Genomic DNA, 24613 nt, shown 5'->3' with positions numbered 1-24613 from the left:
AAGTCCTATTTTCCGTTTGACGCATTTTCGAGTATTCTTTCTTTATTTAATCATGAACTGTAATTAAACCCAGCGATAACGACAGTCAATAAACCGGTAATCAAAACTGCAACCCAACTGCAATGCTGATTTAGCCAATTCCCCCCACCCCCTCCCCTTGCACACTCATTATTTCAGCTTTCGATAAAATGCGTCAAAAATGAAGTCCTTTTTCACATGCAAAGAGAGCCCCGGAAAAATGGTAATTTATTGGTCCACAGTTAAACAGCGATAAAACAAATGGCCGAGAAACAAAACGCACTCAAAATAAAAACAAAAAAACAATAACACCCAACAAAGGCTTAGCCGCGTTATCACGTTTACCCCCCACTCACACACACACACACACGGGCGGGCGTGGAGGGCGAGATATCGATTTAGTAGTCGAGCCCGGGACAATCTTTGATGTGCGTTTCGAGCGTGAGGAAATCTCCGAACACATTGTTACAGTGAGGGCAAGGTTCGATCTGCCGCTCAAAGCCCCCGGGCGAGGTGCCGTACAGTTTCATGCTGTCCACCTGCGTGGCGCGAACCTTGTGCTGGTGGGTGGCCATAGTTCCTCTGCTGCAAAGAAAGAAAGGAAGTGGTTTTTACCTCTGCTAAAGAGTTAAAGCAACCGCAAACGACGAACCTGTTTTGTGCGTGGTTCATCGATAGCTGATGGTTCTTCTGCAGCAGCGTCTGCATCTCGCCCGTTATTCGATTCTTCTCGATCAGCAGCTCCTGGTAAGCGGCCCGCTGTTCGGCAAGATCGTTTTTGCACACCTCCAGCTGTGCCTGCAACGCGACCAGCTCCATTGTGTTGTCGTTCGGTACTTGTGCGGATTTGGTGTGGCCACCCTGCCCTCCAAAGGTTGAGCTTTCGAGCATCTCGTGGCTTAGAATGTTGGCGCGACACTTCATGAGCGCATCCTGCAGGCCGCCCAGGCACGTTTTCATGTTGCTCAAATCGTCGATGTAAATTTTGCGCTTGTAAAACGATGAATTTTTGTTATTGAACTCGTACGGACATCTTGAAAACGCACTCTCGCCACTCACCAATTTTTCCTGTTCCAGCAGTTTCTCGCGCAGCAGCTCGTTGGAGCTTTCCAGTAGCTGGTTCCGCTTCACGTACTCGCGCAGTATATCCTTCAGCTCGTCCATTGTTTTCCAAAACACACACACACACACACACACACACACAGCCAGAGGAGAGTGCTCCGATCTGACCCCCTGTAACGGTTCGAAGCTTCTGCCCCACGGTTCCAAGCCCGTAACCGTGTGCGGTCTGTGTGGTCGGGTTTGGTACCAAAAAATGGTAGCTTATCTTCCGCCTTTTTGCATCCATCGGGGTTCGCATGCCCCTTGCCGATAAGCACCGCCACCGATATGTTGGGGTCAAAAGGGCTGGGAGTGTATCGAGATTGTGCGATTAGCCCGTTCGGCGATAAGCTGTGATTGTAATTTGTAATGAACATTAAGCTGTAGTAAGAAGCGTCAAAGGCAGTCGATTTTGGGAACTGAGCGAATGCGCATTGCTCGCTATTTTCGGTGTTCAAATGAAGAGCAAACACGTTAAAATACTCAGAAAATTTAATTTGAAGGTTTACACGGTTTAAATTAAAAATTATTGCACTTAATTCCGTTATCTGACAGTAACCGTTGTGCTTCAAGCATGGCCGAACACGTGTGACACGTGTAATTAAAATCGGTTTATTAGTTGGCATGTACGCCGGGTTTGTTGTTTGCATTTGCGCGAATGCTTGCCATGAGCAGTGTTTATCAAATAAACGAGATTGCAGTTCGTAATCGATTCGAGCTTTATTATCTGCCTTACGCTCGATCGCTTCCTTGTTTGGCGCTCGCGTAAAGTGATAACATTTTTATGAGACGCAACAACCTGCGGGCTACGCTTGAGTGATTCTTTCCATAAGAGGCATCATCTTACAGAGACTTTTGTTTCATAAAACCAAAGCAAAATCAACTTTATTTGTTAACGACATTTCCTAAACACTATTTAAAACAAAAAACACACACAAACACATACGGTGAAGGAAGGCATCGCAGCTCTAAAAATGCACTGCAAGCTGCTGCTACTACGGAGCGAGACATTCGACACCATGCGTAGGGCCAATTGCAGCCATTTACGTGATGACGGTCGGTGCGTTGCGGCCGGTAAAGGTGGGCAGCTTCGACACCTCGAGCGCAATGTCGATCAGCGGTTTCAGCATGTCCGACGCGCTGCCCAGCACGTTCTCCTTCTCGTACGAGTCGATGTACAGCCGGACGGTGGCGCCCGAGCTGCCCGTACCGCTCAGCCGCATCACGATCCGGCTGCCGTCGGTGAACACGATGCGCAGGCCCTGCTTCGTCGACACCGACTTGTCGATCGGATCGTTGTAGCTGAAGTTGTCGCCCAGCCGCACCTGGTACGTTTTGCCGCCAGCCGTCAGCTCCCTGCCCACGAACGCCGGATCGGTGATGGTTTTCTCCAGCGCCTCCATCATCTCGTTGCACGGGGCCAGCTCACACTCCTCGTAATCGTAGCGGGTGAAGTAGTTGCGGCCGTACCGCTTCCAGTGCTCCACACAAATCTCCTCGATGCTCTTGCCCGTGTGGGCCATGATCGAGAGCCAGGCCAGAACCGCCCACACGCCGTCCTTTTCGCGGATGTGGTTCGAGCCGGTGCCGAAGCTTTCCTCGCCGCACAGGCAGAGACGGCCGGCGTCCATCAGATTGCCAAAGTACTTCCAGCCCGTCGGAACCTCGAACATCTCCTTGCCGAGTGCTTCCGCGACGCGATCGACGGCCGAAGCGGTTGGCATGCTGCGCGCAAGTCCCTGCACGCCGTGCTTCTTAAAGTACGGAATGCATTCCAGGTAGTGGGCAATGACGGCGAGCGAGTCGCTCGGCGTGACGAAGAACGCTTTGCGCCCGATGATCATGTTACGATCACCGTCACCGTCAAATGCTGCCCCGATGTCGTAGTCCCCAGCCCGCACCGTGTCGACCAGATCCTTCGCGTACGTTAGGTTCGGGTCGGGATGCAGCCCGCCAAAGTCGGGCAGCGGTGTCGTGTGCACCACACCGTCCGTCGACGCACCGAGACACTGGACGAAGATCTCGTTCACGTAGCTACCGGTCACACCGTTCATCGAGTCGATGCGCATCTTGAGCGGGGCGCCGCCCGGTCTCGAGCTGCCGCTGACAAAGCCCCGCAGCTGCTCGAAGTCAAATATTTCCCTCATCAGCAGCACGTAGTCGGCAACGGAATCGATCACCTCGACGGTGAACGGTTTGCCCTCGATCTGCGCCTCCTTCACACCGACCTTGCCCACGTCGACCGCGACGGGCGCAATTTTGTACTGCCGAATCTCACCCGACAGGGCGTAGATTTTGTTCGTGAACGCGTCCGGCGCTGGGCCACCGTTTTCGCAGTTAAACTTGATGCCGAAATCGTTCTCCGGGCCGCCCGGGTTGTGCGACGCGGTCAGCACAATGCCACCGAGTGCCTTGTGCCGGCGGATCAGGCTTGAGACGGCCGGCGTCGACAGGATGCCGTTCTGGCCGAGCAGTATCTTGCGCACACCGTTCGCGGCACACAGGCGAACGATCAGTTCGGACGCTTCCTTGCAGAAGTACCGTCCGTCACCGCCGAGCACGAGGGTAGAGCCAGCCAGGGCCGGACCATTCGCGTCCAGGATGCATTGGACAAAGTTTTCCGTGTAGTTCTTCTGGGTGAACACTTTGACCTGAGCGAAGGAGAAAAGGAGGTTATTTGAGAGGGAAGTGAGATGGAATGCTGTACTTCCGCGGGAATCTTACCTTCTTGCGCAGACCGCTAGTGCCTGGCTTTTGGCCCTCAAACGGGGTGGTCGCAACCGTTTCGATCTTAACGCTCATGACGCTGGCGATGGTGCGGAAGAAGCAAAAGCCTGGCCAATTGTTTCAGTTGTAAGCGCGCTCAACCTTTACCGCACGTCCGAACGGAATGAAGCCTTCTGCTGCTGCGTGAAACCGAGCCGAAGCGCGAGAACCTTCCGTCGTGTCGCGTTTGTGTGATCGGAGATAAGCAGCGAGCCTCTTGTAAATTCCGCAAAACTCCTTTCTATCTGTTTGAAATCACCTTCAGCCAAGGTCGTACGGAGACAATTTATCAACTTGCGCTATTTGACCGTTCTTGACAGAATGATAACAAACGCCCGGACCAAGGTGCATGGACAGAGGGTTGTAGAGGCGAGATTGAATTAGGAAAAAATACTGAAAATAAAAATTACAGGAAATTCAGATACATCTTTGCAAAATCCATTTTATATGAAGATGTTGATTTTGTTGTTGAAAAAATCATTGAATAAAAGAAAACTGACAACAATAATCTATTAACCTTGACACTTCACTGTGGGTTTTCTTCCGAAATAGTTCAAATATTTTAAAGAAATTTACACGAATAGTACACGCATTTGTATTGTTTTATTAAACAAGAGTAAAATAACGCTTATTTTCGTGCCACATAACTTAAATAAATTAAAAACATAGCGAAACTAAGCGCTTTTTTGAACTGGTGCACAACTGTCAAACGCTCAAACGTCAAACCGGCACAAGGCAGCGCCCACTGTGCCGCTCGGTTCGATGTGTTGGAACTTGACGAGCGAGTTTGGCCTGCCAACATAACATAATTTCTGTTCGACGTGTACACTCCGCCGTCGCCGCTGCCAAGGAAGAAAGTATTTACATTCGGCTTCCCGTTTTTCTCTCGGTCGGCACACTACTCGCGAATTTTGGTAAGGAAACTGCAACGAACGCACCGCGTGTTGTGAAAGTGAGATTTGTAATCGGAAAAGAGGCGTCCCCCATTTGTTCCCCCATCCAGCAACGATGAAAAGCTTCCTGTACGCACTGCTAGCGCTGCTCGCCGTCAGCCAGCTCGGTTTGGCGAACGAGGAAAACACCGCCCGGTTGCTGGTTTCGAAGCACATCCTGAACAAATACCTGGTCGAGGCTCGTGATATCGTGGTGAAGTACACGCTGTACAACGTTGGCTCCGGACCGGCTGTTAATGTGCGCCTGGGTAAGTGTAAAAGGGGTGGTGGTGTGTGGGGAACATCGAGAAGCAGCGTGTCTAATCGATCTAATCGAATGTCCTTTTCCTCCGACCCACAGTTGACAACGGATTCCATCCGGAGGTGTTCGAGGTGGTCGGTGGCCAGCTGACCGCGTCGATCGATCGCATTGCGCCGCAGACGAACGTGACGCACATCGTGGTGGTGCGGCCGAAGCAGTACGGCTACCTGAACTTCACCGCCGCCGAGGTGAACTATCTCGCGACGGAGGACGCCACCGAGCCCCAGTTCTCGATCAGTTCCGAGCCGGGCGAGGGCGCGATCGTGGCCGAGGCACAGTTCAACAAGCAGTTCAGCTCGCACTATCTGGACTGGCTGGCGTTCGCCTTCCTGACGCTGCCGTCCCTGGCCATCCCGTACGTGATGTGGTACAGCTCCAAGTCCAAGTACGAAGCGATGGGCAAATCGTCCAAGAAGGCCAACTAAGTCATCCAAGTAGGCAGCAGTAGCAACAAAACGGCGATGTGCTCCAGTGACCGATTTTCCAGTCGTTTGGCAGCGCGAGTCACCGACTCAACATCCATCTTTGAAGACTAATTTAATTTGTAAGGCCGTAAACCCGGAGTGTGCAGCAGCAGCAACAGTAGCATCATTGATCGTCATTAGTTTTCGCCTCATCACCCCCACGTGAGGCTCAATTTGAAACCGTTTTCATCCTTCTAAAGCCGCATCACCCGCATCGCAATCCCACTCCCCATAAATGCTCCGAGGTCACAGAGGAATCACAAAGAAGTGGAAGAAGCAGAGAAGGTTGGAGGAGCAGATCTATTTTTTTTTTTCATTTGGTTTTGTGAATAAACCGAATGCGAACTACGTTCGTGCTGAAAAACAAACGTACAAAACGCCTTGGAGTTCATTGGAAGTGTATTTAAGTTCTTTAAATTATTCAACAGGAACGTAAGTATGTAATAATGCGCAACCAACCACTCACTCTACATGATATTTCTCTTGAATGCACCCTTCCGGGGCTTGCTCCGAACATGCCGCAGGACGGAGGCTGGCGTGCGGGAAGAAATAATGGGCCCACGGACAGTACCCGGCTGGCCGCTTGTCGATGGTATCGGCGTGGATGATGCCAGCGGGTGCATCCGGGGTGTACCGGACACCTCTAGTCCACTCGCCGGTGTATCATCCTCCGGCAAAACCGCCCTCTCCACTGGATCCGCCCCATGAAACCGCTCATAGCATGCCATGCCCGGCTCGATGCAGTTGAGCAACGCAATCGAATTGGACGTCAGCACAGCAATGCGCGATAAGCATTCCTGTGCGTCGAGCGTCGGCTTCGTCTCGTTTTCATCCTCCGTCCAGAGCAGTTCGCTTAGTGCGGCGGCCACGAAGCTGCGGATCTGTGCCGTACTGGGCGTTATGTAGCGCTTGGTGGCGCGTGAAGGAGCAACCAACCCACCGCCCGGCTCCAAACACAAAGGAGGCATCTGCGTGCCGTTCGCTTCCGTGCGTAGATCGGCCGGATCTTCCGCGTACACGTAATCGATACCTTCGACCAGATCCCGGTACTCGAGCACCTCCTCGCGGATCCGGTTAAACAGCGGGTTAAGGTACTGGATCACCTCGTAGGAGAGATTGCTCCACTCGCGCGGGTTGCGCATTACTTCATGGAAAAAGTACGACCGCAGCGCTTTCGGCTCGAGTGTTACGTCTGGATGATGGCGGCGAAACTCCTGCCAGAAGGCAATGTCCCACGCATCCTTGGCGATCGCTTGCCGGTGGTAGAAGTAGTGTATTATCCGCCGGGCAAGCGATTGTGGTCCATCATCTGGGTGAAAAAAGGATGATGCAAATGGGTGGATTATATTTGATGAGGTGAATTTGTTTATAATAATGCGATTTACCTGTTCCAGATGAGCTGATTTCCTCCGTACTCATACTTTTTGCTTTATTTTGAATTGGATACGCTTACTAGACGCCGCCATTATTTGGATGCGCCGTTTTAGAACAAAGAATTTGAACCGAAATGTTCAGAGTGACCAGAACTATCCATTTATCTGTGATTCAAGCGATTTTTCTTAAGCCTATTGTTTCAAAGACTTGCACCCTATAACTAACGAAGTTTTATTATTACTGCAGAATATCACAGGCTTTTTTCCAATATTGCGATAAAAATATAAAATTTATCACTCTGTCCACTCTGCCAATGCCGCGAATTTTTAGTACAAACGGGCCGTAGCACAGTGGGCGACTGATAAAAATGGTAAATATTTGTATGAGCCGTTATTTCTGTGCCATTCAAATTTTGCAAAATATTCAAAACAAATTCATTTTGTCATTTGTTATAATGTTCGGATGGAATAACTCCAGCAAATACAAATTGATTACTATTTTTCCGCTCGAAGTCGTACACAAACCATTCATTGCTCATTTATTACTCTCTACTGTGGTAAAACGTGTTCCGGTGGAAGCTTTCTATTGAAATAAATAATAGCACATGAGCACAAAAACTGACTTTACTTCCTCTGCTTGATGATCGGAAAGTATCGATGGCAGGAAAAGTCAAACTCCGGCGGCTGCTTCGACTGCCGGCTGTGCCCACTGGCCAGCAGGTTCATCATCACGTAGTTCGTTTTGGCTACCTTCACGATATCGTGCCACTGAAATGAATGCGAAAAGAAACGGCATTAGCACAACGACGACACGCATGCACCAGGAAAGAAGGTCTTTCCCTCCCTACCTCTTCGTCCGGGTTCGGGAACGTTTCGAGCAGCATGCGCGCCTCGTGGAAGTGTTTCGCGGCCGCCGCATACAGCTCCGTCGCCGGTGATTGTATCATGATGAACTTCATCTGCCGAAACTCGCTGTACGGCATCGGGGGCGGCGTCGAAAGGTTCGCGAACGGTGCGAACCGATGCTCGAACCGTACCTGCTCGTTGTCGAACAGTGGCAGCGGTTCCGGGATGCGATCCTCCTTGTAAAACCCGACCAGCGCTTTGTAGTAGCCGCCGCACAGCATCTCCATCGCTTCGTTAAACAGTATCTCCTTTACGTCCGTTTTCGTTTTGCGCTTTTTCGATTTCGGTTTCTTCTGGCTCGCCTTGGCCGCCTTCGGGTCGGCCGCATACTCCTGCTCCGCGAGGAACGTTTCCGCCCGCGTCAGTGCGGACACGATCCAGCTGAACAGGTACTGGTACAGGTACCAGAAGATGTACAGATACTCGTGCACACTGTACAGCTCCAGCTCTAGGCCGGCGAGCAGATAGAACGACATGGCGCGCAAACAGTGATAAAACACCCACGTGCCGAAGCACGCCAGGTGGCGGGAATTTTCACTGCGCGGCGTGAGCGAGTGCAGGTACACGTCGACCCGCTCCGCCCCATCCTGCAGGTGGGCAAAGTTGAGCAGCAGCAGCCCGAGATGGTCGCGCTGGCGGGCCCGATTGTAGCCACAGATCGCGAACAGCGAGTAGAACGTTTGCTCGTGGTACTCGAAGAACGAGTTGATGCAGTTTATCGCCTACAGTAAACGGGAGTGTGCACAAAGCATGTGATAAACCAATTTAATCATCATTGCACTGCAAATGTGCTCACTTACGAAAGGATTGTTGTACAGCGGATTGTCCGGACGGAGGGCTGGTGGGGCGATGAAAGCCCGTACGGATTCCTTCAGCACCTCGATGAGTGGTTTCACGCCAAACACCAACCGGCCGGCGGGTAGGTACAGCGTTTGCGGTATACTTCGAGACAGCAGGCAGGGTGTAAACTTCTTGTTAAAGTCCATCAGAAAGTTCTTGAAAATTGAAAAAACGGCAAAGAAGGCAAACATTAACTTCCAGCGATCGTTTGTACTTATACACGCAACGACCGAATCGGTCACACTACTCACCAACGCTGCATGGTAGCTGGTGCAGTTGGCAATTTTGCACGCATGCTTGATGCGCTGGATTAGCTCGGTCAGGTATTGGATGCTCAGTTGGCGGTCCTTGATTTTGGTGCTGCGTGGAAACGTCGGCGGTAGCAACCGCTGGTTTACCATCATGGAAAAGCCCATCGGGTTCGGTGCATCCGCTGGGAAGGGAAAGATTGAAGTAAGCAATGGTTTGATTACGTGCACCTCGTAAACGAAACCGCAAGACACTTACATCCCTCCACGGGCTGTGTGCCCAGCTCAATCGTCTTTTCTATGGCCTGTGCCAGCTCCAACGCCCCGTTCAGTGACTTTACGATATCGATCATTTCGGTTTTCAACGGTACGGCCGTTTGCTGTACAAAAAAGGGGGGAAAACTCATTAGCTCTTTCGTTGCAAATGGTACGCTTATACGCTTTTCCATGGCCTACCGCTGCAACTTCCTGCCCATACCGCCAATTGCCTTGCTGTAAAACGGAGGACGATTGACGGATTAGTGACCAGTTCTGCCATCACTTCCTTCCTGCACACAATTACCTTCAGCGGGTACATTCCCACCAAGCTGTGCAGAAGCAGCCGCGTGAACCGAACGCGTGCCAACAGTGCCTGCAGCTCCTCCCTTTCCCGCTCATCCTCCGTGTCTTTGGTTTTTTTGATCAGCTCCTCCTCGGCCGCCTTCAGCATGTTCATCGCCTTCGTTTCCGTCACCTCCTCGCTCAGGTTGTAATCGAACGAGCTGTGCTGGAAATCTTCCTCCTCGTACACGTTGGCTCTATAGGGAAGGGGTGGAGGAGAAGTGAAGTATGATACACACAACAGCCTTTTTCTAACACTGCCATTTCAGGTACCTGATGATAAAGTTTCGTATCAGATTGATGATCTTCTGTATGGCGATCGAAAACGAGCGCATGGTTTTGCATTCGATTCGGTTCGGTTTGTGCAGATACAGACAGGTCAGCACGGTCTGGGCCATCGAGTGTCCCTCCAGCCACGAGACGGTACACGAGTACACCGCATCGATGATGCCGATCGATTCCTTCGCCAGCAGATTGTTTAGCTTGATCTGTCCTGTCTGGGGGAAACATGGTAAGCAAATAAGCTGGCAGTAGAGCACCATTGGCCACCGGGTGGTAGCGATTGCTCTACCACGTTATCATACCTCCACCGCTGTATCGAAGGTTAGCGGTGTTGCCTCCCGGTTGCAGCTCATACCGGCGTCCATTTTTGGGTCCATCATTTCGATCGCGGACATAGCTTCCAACAGCCCGAACGTGGAGTCGTGCACCAGCTCGCCGAGCTTGAGATCTGCCGAGGGCAACAAGACGCACACCGGGGATTAATGTTTGCGACCATTCGGCGCGACCGTCCCTTCCCGCTCTTACCCTTCACACAGTCGAAAAACTGTGCGGTAATTTCATTCCAATCATCCGCGCACGGTTCCATTTGGCCTACCGTAGCAGCAGCAGCAGCAGCAGCTTCTGCCTCAACGTTGGACGGTGGGTGGGATGGGTTTTCGCTTTCTTCATTCTGGTGCCTGTTGGGAAGCGAAGCGGAGACGTTGTTTACTTGCGGACAATCGTTTCCCGAAACCAACGCCACAGCTCCGGGAGGCCTTACCCTTGGGGCAGTACTTCTGCTTCCGATGATTGGTCGCACATTTTCCCCGTGAAAACCCGTACAAAAAGTCCTTTTTGTGGTGGCAAAATGCACGAAATAGCTAAATAAATAAAACGGGGCCAGCAGGGTGTCTGGAAGACGAGCTGTCAAAATAGTTTTTACTCCCCCCCACACACAAACACGCCAATGCACACTGTAGCTGTTCGAAGGACATATAAGGCGTGCGATTATTTTGTTCGCAAAAATGCTTGGGGTCAACTTCGATCTTTATCAGAATATATCTTCGCTTGATGTTAAACTTCCCTTCATTTTCTCAATACTTTCTTGTGATCAAGCTTCCTTTATACAAAAAATATTAAAAAATAATAATAATTCTTGCTTTCGCCATCTACCAGTGTGCGCAGGGCCTAATGTTTACCGCCAAGCTGTCAAACGCCGACCTCCCAGTTATTTATCTACTTAATATTTTATACATTTCTATTAAAAACAAAAAAAAATAAAAGGAAAACCTTACCTACAACTCGGGACCTCCATCGTATTTTTGAGGAGAAAGGGCAGGCCACATGCATCCTTCAATTCCACGAGAATTGCAACAAGATGAATAGAAAGCCATATGCCACTAGTCACAACCAGAACACCCTTTCTGCTGGAATTTGCCCTTAAGGTGGCAAATCCCAATTCAGAAACAGAGGGACGTGAAAAAATAAAAATAATAAGCAGAAAAATAAGCAATAACCATACAACCGCATACAAAAGAAACAAACAGAACAAATATTCTCTTACCTCACAAAAATAATAATAATAACAACTCATTCATAAAAAAAAAAAAACCAGCACAACCCACAAACACAAACGAAAAAAAAAAGAAAAAAAAAATATTTAAATTTAAATTAAGGAAAGACCATGAAAGGGGAACCATAATGGAAAATCGCTTAGAAATAATAAACCGAATCTAGCCCGGTATAACGTAGTCAAAAATACAATATAATACAAAAAAAATAAAAATAATAATAATAATAATGAACGGAGGAAATAACGGAAAAAAGACTAAGTAACTAACGACACAATATAAACCAACCTGGAAAAAAAGGAGACATGGATGACAGTCCACTCCCAAACTCAGATGGTACGCCTCTGATTATACCTCCCAAAAAGAGAGTATAGGAGGATGTAACCCATCAACCTAAACAGAAGAAGAAGAAGAAGACCTCCCATTCGCACTTTCGCATTCTCACAAACGGTTTTCGCGAGCTCCATTTCCACGAACGAACCGGCACCCAAGCGATTCAAAACAGTGAAAAGTAGCGAAAAGAGTCGCTTGTGAAGAAGCTTCTACTTCCCGTTGTTGTTGTTTGAATAGTTTATAGAGGCTTTGGCTCCAACGGAGTTTCGAAATTTCGATGCACATAAACACATAAATTCTCACTGCACGGGTTGAACTGCGAATACTCAGTTCTGAGCGAATATACTCGAGCGCTCGCGTGCAAGCAAGCGCGGTATAGAGGATAGAGGGAGAAAAACGATTATTTAGCTCCAAGCTTTTTATTTTTGTCCCATTGGGCAAGTGCTGCACCAAGGTGTCTTTATTAAGGAGGTGAATTGTTAGCGCGTTTTCCGGGCGCCATCATTGAGTATTCCCGCTGCGCAAATTCGAGCAGTTTCCAGCGCAGAAAATGCACCAAAATCTGCGCTGGCCAGCGCAGATTTTGGCTCGTCTGACGCGCTGGACTTCAGCGATTCCAGCGCTGGCTCGCGCAGTTCGGGCAGTTCGGGCGGCAAGTTCGGGCAGCGGCGGAGCAAAAAAAAAAAACGGTCAAAAATTTAAAAAAAAATGGCGCCCATTTTTTCTTCCGCTTCCTCTCCCTCCCTCACCCTGCCTTGCCTTACTTGCGCTTCAGCCCGTGCCTTCCGCCGCCAGCTGATTGGGTGTTGTGGTGTATGCGTTGATACTTCTAAGTGCATTGCGGTTGTGTATTGTTATTGGTGGGTGTTAGCATTTATTAATTAGTGTGTGACCTTGAGACGATGCGGGAGAAGCTGGATTGGGATTTAAAGTGTTATCGGTGTATTGATGGATTATTTTATTTCGTGCCGCTGCTGATGAGACCATTCGACGCCCGTGCCAATTGAGGGTGAAGAAGCCTATTTAAAGCAAGCGTAGGAGAACGTCTAACACTAATCTAATATTTTTTTATTAGAACATGTGTGATGCTTCAACGACCTTCTAATCATCATGTAGCACGGTGTATAGTAAAGTGCTATATTTTTTTTTTGTAAAGTGCTGAAATCTGTCTCGAGTTTTGGGTCTCGACACACACACGCACACACACAGCGCGGGGAAAGTGACCGTTCACTCTATCATGTCGCGATCCCCCACCCCGCCCAGCGCTTTGGATGAGGATGCGCTACAAGATAGCTGAACCAGCCTTTCTTCCGATAAGGTAGCCGTACTCGCTCGTGCGGGAGAGGGGGGGGGGGGACTGGTGGTGGATGCGCGCTCGCCTTCGCGCTTTCGTGGGTGCGCGTTCGCGTGCGCACATTCGTGGGTGCGCGCTCGCGTGCGCGCGTTCGTGCATGTGTGCGTGCATGCGTGTGTGTGTTTGCGCGCGCGTGTGTGTGTGTGTGTGTGTGTGTGTGTGTGTGTGTGTGTGTGTGTGCGAGCGTGTGGAAACCCCAAAAATATTTGATTCTGATGCGTAAATTTTCATCCACTGCGGCAACAAAGTCCGTGCATTTTCGATCTCGCTACCTGAGAGACAACACAACCATTGGATTGGCACCACCATCTTTGCGATCGGCTCTGCTGTTGGGGGTATTAAAAAGACACACGATCGAAGCAAACGTGCATGTGATATGTAGCACATTTCTTTCCAATTCTGCTATCGGATGCAAGTTGAAGCAACTTTTTGAATTGAATCCATACAAAAAAGGATCCTGGATTTGTTTATTACGGTGCGCGTATGGTGCTGCACCTGTCCGTCCAGAATCTGGTGGCTTGTTGGCTGGGCAAGCCGGTATCATGACGCCGAGCGATCGGCACTGCCTTGGAATGAGTTCGGCTCGGTAGGCTCATGTCCTTTGGTCGAGGGCATTCCGTGCATTTGTCGCGTCAGAGTGGTAGCGCGGCAGCAACAAAGACAAGCTAATCTCTTCTCCGGGTGTGGACTGTTATGCTAAGTTCTTCTTCTTATTATTGTTATTGTTGGCGTAATAGCCTACGCGATCATGCCGGCCATTTCAGGACTTGAGTACCACGTAGCCGGATAGTCAGCGCTTGCTACGGCGGACGGTTCATACGCGGTTAGAACCCATGACGGGCATGCTGTTAAGATGTGCGGAATGATGGTGGTGCCGCGGGACGGCTCCTATCCAGCGGGCAACTTGCATACTGCCACACTGTCTTCTGTCCGATGCATACGCTGCAGGCAGGGGGAAGGATGCTCCTCCACAAAAAAAAACACCGTCATGAACCAGCGGCGGATCTAACGGTAGGCGGACTAGGCGGTCGCTGAAGATCTCTAGTCTATAGTATGCCGTATGTCTACAAGTGGACAGAGGCCTCGTAAATAAAACAACAACAACAACAAGTGGACAGAGTATTAGCGACAAGGGCCCCTGGAAAGATGGTCGTTGGGGCCCCGTGGCTGGAAAACCATTTGCACCGCTCTCCCCCTCCCCATGCCGGCAACAATTTTAGGGCTTGTGACCGATGATCGTAGGGGTCCCTTGGCGACCCCCCCCTCCGCGCCGTCGATTTAAGTATAATGTTCAATCTCCCAACAGGTGTGTGCCAGTACCCCCTCCTCCCGGTCATCAGTTACCATTTACATGGACCTCAACTCGTCCTTCCGCCACAGTCATAAACACCTTCCTTTCTTTGACCGATGGATCATAACATTCCGGAAGAAAGCACATTTGGCTAAAGTGCATACACACGCACGTACACACCCATGCGCTGACGGCTCAGCATATCTGTGTAATCTAAACCATACGAAAGCAAAAGCTTAGTGTAAGAAAGTTATGCTTAATGCTTAGCACATTCAGTTCGATGGCAGGCCCCAGGAACTGCCAGTGAACTTTCCAGTATACCGGTTTCACAATCAGCTTGCGTTCTAGATGCCGGCGGAACGGAAAGCTGATGAAAATCAGCGCCAGGCTGTACGTGATCATGCGAATTAGGGTTCTGCGCGTTGCACAGCAAACCCTCCAACGTGAGCTAGCGATTCCTTGGTCATTTTTACGTGGCAGCGATTGAACTCATTGCGCTTTTTCGGTTTGATTTGTAAAAATGCAACTTTACCGGCGCAATGTTTATTAACGGCTTTTTAAGCGCCACAGCAACTCATGAGCATTGTCCACACGCGAGAAAGAGATAGCGCTATGGAGAGAAAAGGCACGGACGACGGCTGATAGCGATTGGCCGTCTGACGCACCAACACATCGATACCTGTAAGAGCGCTCTCAGGCGAGGGGTATGAGGCGGAGCCAGGGACGGGTAGCTCGACGAGCTGCTCGACAAATTTGCCGTTGGAGAGAAAAGGAAGGCATGATAAAATTCTCAGAACGCCATGATTTCTTGCGTCGCTTTGCGCAGCGGGTTGTTATGTCAAATCGCATACAATTTTCTATACCCCCCTACAGCCCTCCCCGATTTTAATACCGGAGCCCCCAGTATTGTTATGTCAAGTCGTGAAATGTCAATTTGCTCTGAAGCACTTCACCTCCTATTATCCATACACCTTGTGCTGCACCGACAGTCGTTCAAAGCAAAGCAACTACGTCGCATCGAATCTCACCCGAAAATGACCTTCCAATCAAAATTTGTGCAAGATTTATGCACAACCGATACGGAAGCGCACGAGCAGCTGATACAGCTCGCACAGAGCGAGCAAATCTTCCTGCAGAATGTGCACAATCTGCACAAACCATCGCTCGAAGCCCTGGTGTACGCGCTGCTGATGAAGCAGCGGGGAAAACTACCCGCCTCGCTGCTGCATGGCGTTAACCTGCAAACTATCCTGTCGCTCGTGGACGGCAACCACGACCGCCTGCAAGGGGATAGCGATTCACTCCGCTGGACTTTGAGCGCCCTAGCGCTGACGGCACTGCTCGAGTCCGATCTGCAGATCGTGATCCGGGAGCTGACAACGTTTGTGGATCGGTTCGAGCGGGAGCTGCACGCAACGCCGGTGTACTATGATGTGTTGCAAACGTTTCTCATCCTAGCACAAGAGCTTCCCGAGCTGGTTGCCATCTGCAACCGAGCTAACGGTGCGGACATGGTGCGCCGGTTGCAGTCGGACTCGAGGGTGATGCGCACGAAAGCGTTGGCATGTCTGCAAACGATGATGGAACTGAATCCCGATCTGGTCGAACAGTGGCTGTCCGAGACGCGCAGTCCGGCGCACCCGATTGAACGGAAAGTGTTTCTGCTGCGTGAGCTGCTAGAAGCGTTGTTGCGGTGTACGGGCGACAGGAAAGCGGACATACTGAGCGCATTGCAGCTAGATCACCTGTGGTTGGTCGTGTTCGAGGCGTTGGTCAGCAGGGACGCCGTGTGCCGAATGGAAGCCGTAGCCATTCTCCGGCACGCCATCGGTTACGCGATGCACTGCGAAATGAGTTTTACCGGACAGTACTTTGCCTGGTGGCCAGAGTGGGAGAAATGCTGCAATGCGTGGCAATCGATTGTTGCCGTACTGGAGAGGCTGGACGAATTCAAACTAGCAGTGCCGATGGAACAGATCGAAAAGCTGTTGGACCTGCTGCCCTGGGAGTGGAAAACTGTTCTGTTCCGTTTGCTCCTGGACCACACCAACGGCCAGGTGGTAATGCATGTTCACGACTATTTTTTGAAGTATCGCAAGTTCAACGCCACGGAGGCGGAGATGGAAAAGCGACTGTTGGACGGCTTAAACCGAGCGCCACTGGCGGACGGTGGTAGTGTGCCGAAAGGTGTGATTGACAAGCTGGGCAAGTACTACGGCACACAGGAAGCGTACGATTATCTATTGCAAACAATACCGGAACTCTCATGGAACCCGGTCGCGTTCCATTGCATCGTCAGCGTAGTGCACCAAATGACGTTCAAGCTGGCATCGAAATGCAAACGCAGGCAGGAAACGGCAGCAACGATACGATCGCTTACGAGCTGCGCTAAAGTATGCCATGATATTAAACACTTGCCCCTGCGCTTCGCGGCATTTGTGCTGCTGGTGCATTGTGTCAATCATCTTGCCGAACCGACGACCGATGCGGCCGTTCTGCTGGCCGTAGTCGCGGAAATGCAGAAGCTTACCCCAATGTTCGCCATCACCCAGAAACACTTTCGCAGTCCGGATGGCAGCTTGTTCCTGGACCGTCTAACGAATGATGCCCTGGAGCCGCACTGGGGAAGGGTCAGCCCTGCGGACACTTTTCTCATCGAGCAGGTGCTGGTACAAAGAGCTAAAAACAGCCTATACGCTTGCCTTAAGTTGAGTAGCCATATGCTGGAATCGAATATTTCCGTTTGTTGCAAGCTGTTGGGACATATGCCCGAATTATTTAACAGCGTATTTGATAGCATTTGCAAAAACTTTCAATCTGCGGTGGACAGCATCAGACAGGCGCAGGAAGCAGGCGAACGTATACCGCAGCAAGCATTCGCTGTGCGTGAGCAGCTGATCGCTCTGCAGGAAGCAGTTGACAAGAGGAAATTTGATTATCGGCCAAATTTGAGCGGTATGATGAGTCTGATGAAGGAATTGCAAGCATTTGTAGACGAGCGGTTGCAAAGCTTCGACTACGCAGACCATGCAAGGGCGATAGAAACGATACAGCTAACACATCTGATCGCATGGCACGAGGACTGTTGTAGAGTGGCTTCTCTTTTCTTCCAGTCCGTATCCGTTCAAGAGCTCAAAAACAGTCTCGATCGTCGCGGTGTGGGGGAAGCGCCAACGACCGATCAAGTGTATGCAATGGTTGTGGAAATTCACCTCAACTATCGCCAGCATGTGCAGAATTTCATTGAGATATACGAAACGGAAGAGGATTGGTCGGGACTGCACATCTTGTTTGATATCGATAACGTCGACGTGTTAACGCTGGCGGTTGAGCTGCTTTACGCGGACTGCAAGAAAATGGAAGACGAATGTTACGGAAACTTCAACCGAGTGAATATGATCGATCGCTGCTATGAGAAAATTTTAACCCACCACCAATCGGAGGACCACTTCCTGACACTGATGTCAAAATTTGTGAAAATGCTGCTCGATCCATTCTGTGCGGAGTACATGGAATATGACGATGTGTATATTCCTGACTTTGTTCTAAACTACGTGTCCATGTTTTTGGAGCAGGGCAGCAGCACCACTCAAGAACTGCCACTTGTTGTGCTGGAATGCCTGGTCCGCTTTCCGGATGAATTTTTCCACTATTTTGATAGGATAATTGTCAACATTTTAGCACAGGGCATGATCTTTGGTGATGGACCAATGCGTGATGCTAGGTATGTACTGCTAATTTCCCTACTACGACTTGAAAGTGTTACTCAATTCGTATTCTTGTTTCATGTTCAGCAGCCAAGAAGTGGATGTGATAAAACGGTTTGGTTTGGACGTACCGTAAGTTGCATCAATAAAAACATTTTTTTTTACATTTAAATACACATTGACAACCAACAATGCCCTTGTTTTGTAGGTTGAAAAAACGCTACCAAGCGGATGGGCGTATGGTTCGCGTGATGTGCAGTTTGTTTCTCCATCGATTCAACCATTTCGAAGACGGTGCTTTTAACAGACTGGTGCCCAAGGTGGAAGAATATCTAATGCAATGTTTCCCGGAATCTAAAATGGTTTTGAATTCGGAACATCGCTTCGAAATCTCCCCTCAGCAGAAGCTTTGGGCGGTGCAAGCGCTGTGCATAGCGGTGTCCATCGCGGGCTGCAGCAAACCGGACGCCCTGCTGAAGGCACTGCTGTACGAAGCGAACCCGACCTGCATACAGCGTCTGCTCGAGCTGATCGTGGTGGACAGCGAGATTAGCACGCTGGCCATCGCCAACTCGCTCAAGGACGGGAAGGTGACGCCGGCCGGCATAGAGTCGATCTGCGGCATCCTCTGGCTGCGCTGCTGTCGCGATAAGACGCTCAATAATCAGTCTATCTATTTGTTAATGCCCTGGACGATGGCCGAAAGCTTCACCATTGGCTTGTGGGCACAGATCACTATAAGCAAGCTACTGGCACGGTTTGCACGTGCGGATAAGCCGCAGTTCAAGCAAATGTACACCATGTTCAAACAATCCCATCAGCAGACTAACATTAAGCCGCACGTTACACGGATACTGCGGGACGTTCGATTCCAACTTGACAGCAACTGTTTGCTAACGTTCGAGAACGTGTTTCACAACATACCGAAGGCGGCCGGTGTACCGGCCGAGGACGTCGCAGGGACGGCGCTGCTGAAGGCATGCGTTCAGCTGCTTGATGGACTCGGCGAAAAATTCCTCGGCAAAGCAATGCGGGTGCAGAAACTGCCGCGGGAAGTGGTGGAAACCAACCGTGTGCCTTACCTACCAACAGACTGGACGAGCTACTTCGTCCCGCCAGAGCATGCGATCGTGCCGCTGAAGCGGTTGGATCCGCGTCAAGATCTGATGCTTGAGCTGCCGTATTGGTTGTACAATTCGCAGCAAAAGAGGGTCGGTTAAACAAAACGCTGCTGAGCTGAAGTTGATTGCGCAGTGTTCATGTATATTTACATTCTTTTTTTTTGCAGCAAGCTTCCGAAGGATTGTACGTGGTAGCCAGTAACGTTACCGATGTGCCCGATCTGGCGGACCTTGCCAGAATGGGCAAATGCTTTGGAATCAAGCAGCTGTTCATCAACTCGCTGCAAGATCTTGACAGCAAGCAGTTCAAGATGCGTAGCGCGTCCGCCGAACAGTGGCAAACGGTGCGTGAACTGAAGGCCCACAATATGTACTCATATCTGTGGGACTTGCAGGACAAAGGTTACACGGTAGTGAACGTCAAACACACGGAAACCCCCCAGAGCACACCGCTCCATCAGCTACAGTTGCCCAAAAAGTGTGTGCTTGTACTAAAGTACGTAACATGTGCTGTTGGTGGTGTTTGTTATTTTTCTACTTGAGAGTTATGTTTTTTTTTCTCGCTCCCCTTGCAGCCTGCTGGAGAGATTTCCACACGCGGTCCTGAATGTGTACATACCGCCGATTGGGGCTAAACGGTTGCTAACCGTTCCCGAAACGGCAGCCTTGTTGATGTGGGAGTACGCGAAACAACACCACGCTGCCGCTATGTAGGGTTGATCCATAGCATCGGGGTAGTATCCGGGCGCAGTTGGAAGTTGGAAAGGGAAAAAAACCAGGAGCTTTCAATTAGTGGCGCTTTGAATGCTGCGAAACAGTAAGCTTCTCCTGAGGATACTTACACCTTGAAAGAAATTTGTGTTGCATTATTCTTTTTAAAATCATTATCTTTTTCTGTTTTTTAAATTTGTATCATCTTACTTTACTATTAATCATTTATAAAGTATTTTCAATTGAAATCGAGATATCGTTCCCCCTGTCCCTGTCCGGACAAGCCTCCGAAACGACAAGAGAGCGAGAATGCAAATGAGGCATCCGCAGCAGCCGCCGTTATCTCCGGTTGCGCTGCGTTCCAGTCTAAAACATTGTTGTTCCCATGCGACAAACAAACAGCATGAGTATTAGAAAAAAACACACACACACACACATTCCACGATGCGGTGGAGTGATCTCACAAACACCACCATAACCGGTCGCACGGTCGGCGCCGTAAACATGGGCTCGATCGTGCTCCCCTCCACCCGCACGCGCGGCAGGCTTTCTGTTCTGGTTTGGGGCGTAGAACCACACCGGAACGGAATTAGTTATCGACCGTGAGCGCTATCGCGAGGTAGCATACGAAACGTTGGCTCTTCCCCGCTTGCCGTCGTTAGCGACACTCGTCACAGTGCTTTGTGTCTGCATTCCGTGCCCGTCGTCTTTGCTACCGGAGCTATCCACGAACCCGTCGACGCCCGGCCGAACCATGTCGTTTGTTACTGTGCCGCAGGGAAGCGATTTCCCGCTGGAGAACCTTCCGTACGGTGTGTTCAGCACCGCCGGCAACGTAAGTTGGTTGGTTGTGGGGGGGGGGGGTATCGCTAAGCATAACGCAACCCGGGCTCTCATGGCAACGCGGTCCGCTCTCTTTCACAGCCTACTGCCCGTATTGGCGTGGCAATCGGTGAGCAGATCCTTGACCTGTCCGCGGTGCTCAGCTTCTACCCGGAGCGAGTGCAGGTAAGCTTATTTGTTACGATTTACCTTATTTTTATAATACAAACTAAAGTGTTCTTTCTTCACCGTTCCATTACCGCCCACCCCCTAAGGGTGCGCTAAAGTCGACCGTCCTGAACGATCTCATGTCGCTCGGCTGGGAAGCGTGGGATGAGGTGAGACGCACTACGAAGGAGCTGCTGCTGGAGGGTTCAGCGCTGCACAAGGACGCCGCCCTGCAGCAGCGAGCGCTGGTGGCACAGTCCGACGCCCAGATGCACCTGCCGGCCACGATCGGCGACTATACGGACTTTTACTCGTCGATCCATCACGCCACGAACGTGGGCGTCATGTTCCGCGGCAAGGAGAACGCACTGATGCCGAACTGGAAGCATCTGCCGGTCGGGTACCATGGGCGGGCGAGCTCGGTCGTCGTGTCGGGCACCCCGATCCGCCGCCCGTACGGCCAAACGCTCCCGGTCGAGGGTGCCGAACCGGCGTTCGGCCCTTGCCGGCTGTTTGACTTCGAGCTGGAGATGGCATTCTTCGTCGGTGGACCGCCGACCGCGCTCGGCGAGCGGGTGTCGGTGCGGGACGCGGCCCGGCGCGTGTTCGGCTTCGTGCTGATGAACGACTGGAGCGCACGGGACATCCAGAAGTGGGAGTACGTACCGCTCGGCCCGTTTACGGCGAAAAATCTCGGCACCACGATCTCGCCGTGGGTCGTACCGGTGGCGGCGCTGGAACCGTTCCGGGTGGATAACTTCCCGCAGGATCCGGCACCGTTCCCGTACCTGCAGCACGAGCAGCAGTTCAACTTCGACATCAAGCTGGAGGTTGACATCAAACGTAAGTCGTAGATAATGATTTCTTCCCCTTGGAACCGGTCTTGGCATCGAAATCGAAACCTGTTTTTGTTTTCTTCGATCGGCATTTGAATATTTCACGTTTCTTAATGCGTTTCTCGTGTGTGTGCGCGTGTTCTTGATTCTTCCTTTCCACCCAAACCCGCAGCGAAGACAACCGGCGTAGCAACGACGGTCTGCCGGTCCAACTACCGCAACCTGTACTGGACGGCGCTGCAGCAGATCGCACATCACACCGTCACCGGGTGTAATTTGAAGCCGGGCGACCTGATGGCGTCGGGCACGATCAGCGGCGACGCGTCCGACTCGTTCGGCTCGATGCTGGAGCTAAGCTGGAAGGGCACGAAGCAGGTTTCGCTGGCCGGTGGGGAGACGCGCAAATTTCTCCAGGACCACGACGAGGTGCTGATCCGCGGCTACTGTACCGGGGCCGACGGGTTGCGCATCGGGTTCGGATCTTGCGCCGGTGTCGTACTTCCGGCCACGCCGTTCGAGTAACACACACACTCATCCACCCAACCACCCAGTTTCTTCAGTTTTCGGAGGCGCATTACACGCGGAGGAGTAATAGCTGGCAGTGACCAGTTGCAGTCGTGTTGGTTTTTTACAGCTACAATTTCCAATAGATATTATACGCCTTTATTAATGCATTCTTATCCAGGTGTTTTGTTTGTGTGTGTGTGTTTGTTTTTTTTTCATGCTCTTGTTGATGTTGCTATTGTTATACCGTCTCTTGTTGGGGGCAAGTTTTATGTTCGTTTTTTGTTTGTTTTCTTTTCGTTTTGTTCAATTCTTTATTTTAGTTCCAACAACACATAACATCTATGGGGATAAAGGAGAGATTCGTTTAATGTGTTTTTTTTTTGCATGTTTTGCATATTCTGCTTGTGTGTATGTATTTATGTAGTTTCGTTTGTTACTTTCAACGCCACACGGGTTGTCCTGTTCTGCTGTGCGTTTGCTTTGTCGGGATTATAATTGATTTTCGCTGTTTAGTTGTATGGTTTTTTGTTATCGATTTGTTTTTCTTCTTCTTTTCTTGTTACCTTAACACATTGTACAATCGCATCGCCTATTGCATTGGAATTTTTGGCTCGACAAGCAAAAAGTGGGGCGGGACAGTGGGAAGGGATAAATGGAAGAAGATAACGTTAGGCAAACGTACGTAGTGGTGCTGCTTTTTTCTTCTTCTTCTTCTTCTTCTTTTTTGCGCAGAATATTAGATGCATCTCACTCGGATGCAGATGCAGTGGTGAAGCAACTGAAGCCAAACCTATATTGTACATGTACGTGTGTAATTGTTTTTAACTGCTGTTTCGACTACGGCGGTTTTAAACATGCTCTCTCCCCCATGTGTTAATGCATCGTGTATACATATATATAGTTTTTTTTGTCTGTGTTTTTGGGGGGAGCGCATTTTGGCTAATTTTGCGTTCACATTACAATTACATAAACGATTCACATCACTTTCGAGATGAAATATACAGAAGGTGACGATGGAATGGGTAGGGAGATCTCTTTTACCATCTCTATTACTCTCTCTCTCTCTTTATCTCTCTCTCGTTATCTCTTCTTCCTTCTCTCTTCTTCCTTCTCTCTTAAGTTTAGAGGTTCATCCCACACCGATCATATCCCATCGTCGGCAAACGAGCGTGTATCTGAGAGTGAGCGCGAATCGTTCTATTAATTAACATTTCATTTGAAGGAAGACTTTGTGATTTTGTCGTTTCGTTTGTGTGTGTGTGTGTGTTTGTTACATTCGTCCTACACTCACTTCACTTAAAAGTAAAATTCGCTACTAAAACAGCGGATACCCCTTCAACCCTGCGTTCCGGTGCGCCGGTTGCTATGTCGACTTTGTCGACCGGTGTCGTCGCGGGATCTCTACTCATTACAGCATAACTAACTTACAACTCACCACACATTCTCCTGCTATTCTCGTTAGCTCTACACGCTGTGATTTGTGGTTTGTGGCATCAAAACTACGAACGTAACAACAGACTGCTGTAACGGAATTACTAAAACACGGAACAGTAACAGAAGACGGCTAATACGAGCAACTTAAACGAATGCGTTTCAGTCCCTTACCGCGAAACTTCCGGTCACCATACAATTTATAACACTTTTTTGCTACACATTCACACACACGCGCGCCTCGTGTGGACTAACTCTTTGATCGCCCATCGCATTTGCAAGATTAGTCTACATCTTTCTTATCACAATGGGCGATGAAGGAGCTGGACGACGATCGCGCTACTACAGGATACACACACACAGCACAGCACAGCTCTCAACAGTATATATATATTCGCGTAGCGATAACATTCTCAGTCACAGGGTTTGTTTTCTTTTCCGTTTTTTCTCTTTCATTCGCTTGTCGTTTTTATCTTGCCACATACCTAACCAATGGTTTTTATCTCCCTCCTTTGCTTTCCTGCCCACACGGTAGGAGACATGAAGCGTTCAACATACCTAAAAGCCTAATATTTACATATATCTTTATACCCGGTCGTACAACAATCGCTTCTTTTTTTTGCTGCAACACAATGTCCGGTGTAAAAGGTTCACCTTAAGGGGCAACCCCAAAAAAAAGGACATGATAAGTGAGATATGCTTACTCAATTGTAAATAACGTAATTTGTCACTAACTTTGCTTGACTTTGGACTATTGTAGTGTGGTTTCGTAAATGCCTTCGGTTTCGTTTTTACGGTTATAGACGGTCGAAAATGCAACGTGGTAGTGGTGATAGCTTTATGGTTCTGTTCGTTCTTTTGCATCTACATCGCGCACATTCAACTATCTCGAGTACGTCGAGCAACACCGCGAGACAAATTTGCGTGAGA

At 50.0% G+C, this 24613-nt stretch overlaps 7 protein-coding genes across 10 annotated transcripts; 3 read left to right on the top strand and 4 right to left on the bottom strand.

Annotated features, from left to right (window-relative positions):
* Positions 1 to 223: 223 nt before the first annotated feature.
* On the bottom strand, positions 224 to 1335 carry LOC121592614 (optineurin-like). 2 transcript variants are annotated; one of them, XM_041914241.1, is made up of 3 exons: positions 1078 to 1335; positions 671 to 1008; positions 224 to 600 (listed from the first exon to the last, which is right to left on the bottom strand). In XM_041914241.1, the coding sequence occupies exons 1-3, from the start codon at positions 1180 to 1182 to the stop codon at positions 417 to 419; spliced, it is 627 nt and encodes a 208-aa protein (XP_041770175.1). In that variant the 5' UTR covers positions 1183 to 1335; the 3' UTR covers positions 224 to 416. The 2 variants fall into 2 exon arrangements, with proteins under 2 accessions (XP_041770175.1, XP_041770174.1); XM_041914240.1 differs by having other exon boundaries at positions 224 to 603; positions 1078 to 1332.
* Positions 1336 to 1977: 642 nt separating this feature from the next.
* On the bottom strand, positions 1978 to 4215 carry LOC121593513 (phosphoglucomutase-like). Its single transcript, XM_041915895.1, has 2 exons — positions 3844 to 4215; positions 1978 to 3770 (listed from the first exon to the last, which is right to left on the bottom strand). The coding sequence occupies exons 1-2, from the start codon at positions 3919 to 3921 to the stop codon at positions 2163 to 2165; spliced, it is 1686 nt and encodes a 561-aa protein (XP_041771829.1). The 5' UTR covers positions 3922 to 4215; the 3' UTR covers positions 1978 to 2162.
* A 452-nt stretch (positions 4216 to 4667) lies between these two features.
* LOC121593932 (translocon-associated protein subunit beta-like) lies at positions 4668 to 5971 on the top strand. The gene is made up of 3 exons (XM_041916730.1): positions 4668 to 4799; positions 4889 to 5086; positions 5179 to 5971. The coding sequence occupies exons 2-3, from the start codon at positions 4894 to 4896 to the stop codon at positions 5562 to 5564; spliced, it is 579 nt and encodes a 192-aa protein (XP_041772664.1). The 5' UTR covers positions 4668 to 4799; positions 4889 to 4893; the 3' UTR covers positions 5565 to 5971.
* Positions 5972 to 5974: 3 nt separating this feature from the next.
* On the bottom strand, positions 5975 to 7182 carry LOC121593931. The gene is made up of 2 exons (XM_041916729.1): positions 6989 to 7182; positions 5975 to 6912 (listed from the first exon to the last, which is right to left on the bottom strand). The coding sequence occupies exons 1-2, from the start codon at positions 7020 to 7022 to the stop codon at positions 6071 to 6073; spliced, it is 876 nt and encodes a 291-aa protein (XP_041772663.1). The 5' UTR covers positions 7023 to 7182; the 3' UTR covers positions 5975 to 6070.
* A 310-nt stretch (positions 7183 to 7492) lies between these two features.
* On the bottom strand, positions 7493 to 10942 carry LOC121593962 (N-alpha-acetyltransferase 35, NatC auxiliary subunit-like). Its single transcript, XM_041916768.1, has 11 exons — positions 10613 to 10942; positions 10378 to 10529; positions 10155 to 10300; positions 9844 to 10067; positions 9533 to 9767; positions 9427 to 9462; positions 9230 to 9350; positions 8974 to 9155; positions 8683 to 8877; positions 7825 to 8604; positions 7493 to 7744 (listed from the first exon to the last, which is right to left on the bottom strand). Exons 1-11 carry the CDS (start codon positions 10651 to 10653, stop codon positions 7601 to 7603), a joined length of 2256 nt encoding a protein of 751 aa, XP_041772702.1. The 5' UTR covers positions 10654 to 10942; the 3' UTR covers positions 7493 to 7600.
* Positions 10943 to 15334: 4392 nt separating this feature from the next.
* Positions 15335 to 20332, top strand: LOC121594100. Of its 3 annotated transcripts, XR_006004898.1 has the most exons (6): positions 15335 to 18104; positions 18175 to 18219; positions 18296 to 19298; positions 19376 to 19704; positions 19784 to 20025; positions 20153 to 20332. XR_006004898.1 is itself a non-coding variant. In XM_041917053.1 (5 exons), exons 1-5 carry the CDS (start codon positions 15415 to 15417, stop codon positions 19920 to 19922), a joined length of 4203 nt encoding a protein of 1400 aa, XP_041772987.1. In that variant the 5' UTR covers positions 15335 to 15414; the 3' UTR covers positions 19923 to 20145. The 3 variants fall into 3 exon arrangements, 2 of the variants coding, with proteins under 2 accessions (XP_041772987.1, XP_041772986.1); XM_041917053.1 differs by lacking the exon at positions 20153 to 20332 and having other exon boundaries at positions 18178 to 18219; positions 19784 to 20145; XM_041917052.1 differs by lacking the exon at positions 20153 to 20332 and having other exon boundaries at positions 19784 to 20144.
* Positions 20333 to 20429: 97 nt separating this feature from the next.
* Positions 20430 to 22425, top strand: LOC121594102 (fumarylacetoacetase). Its single transcript, XM_041917055.1, has 4 exons — positions 20430 to 20754; positions 20844 to 20927; positions 21017 to 21752; positions 21918 to 22425. Exons 1-4 carry the CDS (start codon positions 20674 to 20676, stop codon positions 22265 to 22267), a joined length of 1251 nt encoding a protein of 416 aa, XP_041772989.1. The 5' UTR covers positions 20430 to 20673; the 3' UTR covers positions 22268 to 22425.
* The last annotated feature ends 2188 nt before the right edge of the window (positions 22426 to 24613 follow it).

This window comes from Anopheles merus, chromosome 2L (assembly GCF_017562075.2).
Source record: "Anopheles merus strain MAF chromosome 2L, AmerM5.1, whole genome shotgun sequence".
Taxonomy (NCBI): domain Eukaryota; kingdom Metazoa; phylum Arthropoda; class Insecta; order Diptera; family Culicidae; genus Anopheles; species Anopheles merus.
This window is presented reverse-complemented; position numbering and strand designations above follow the sequence as displayed.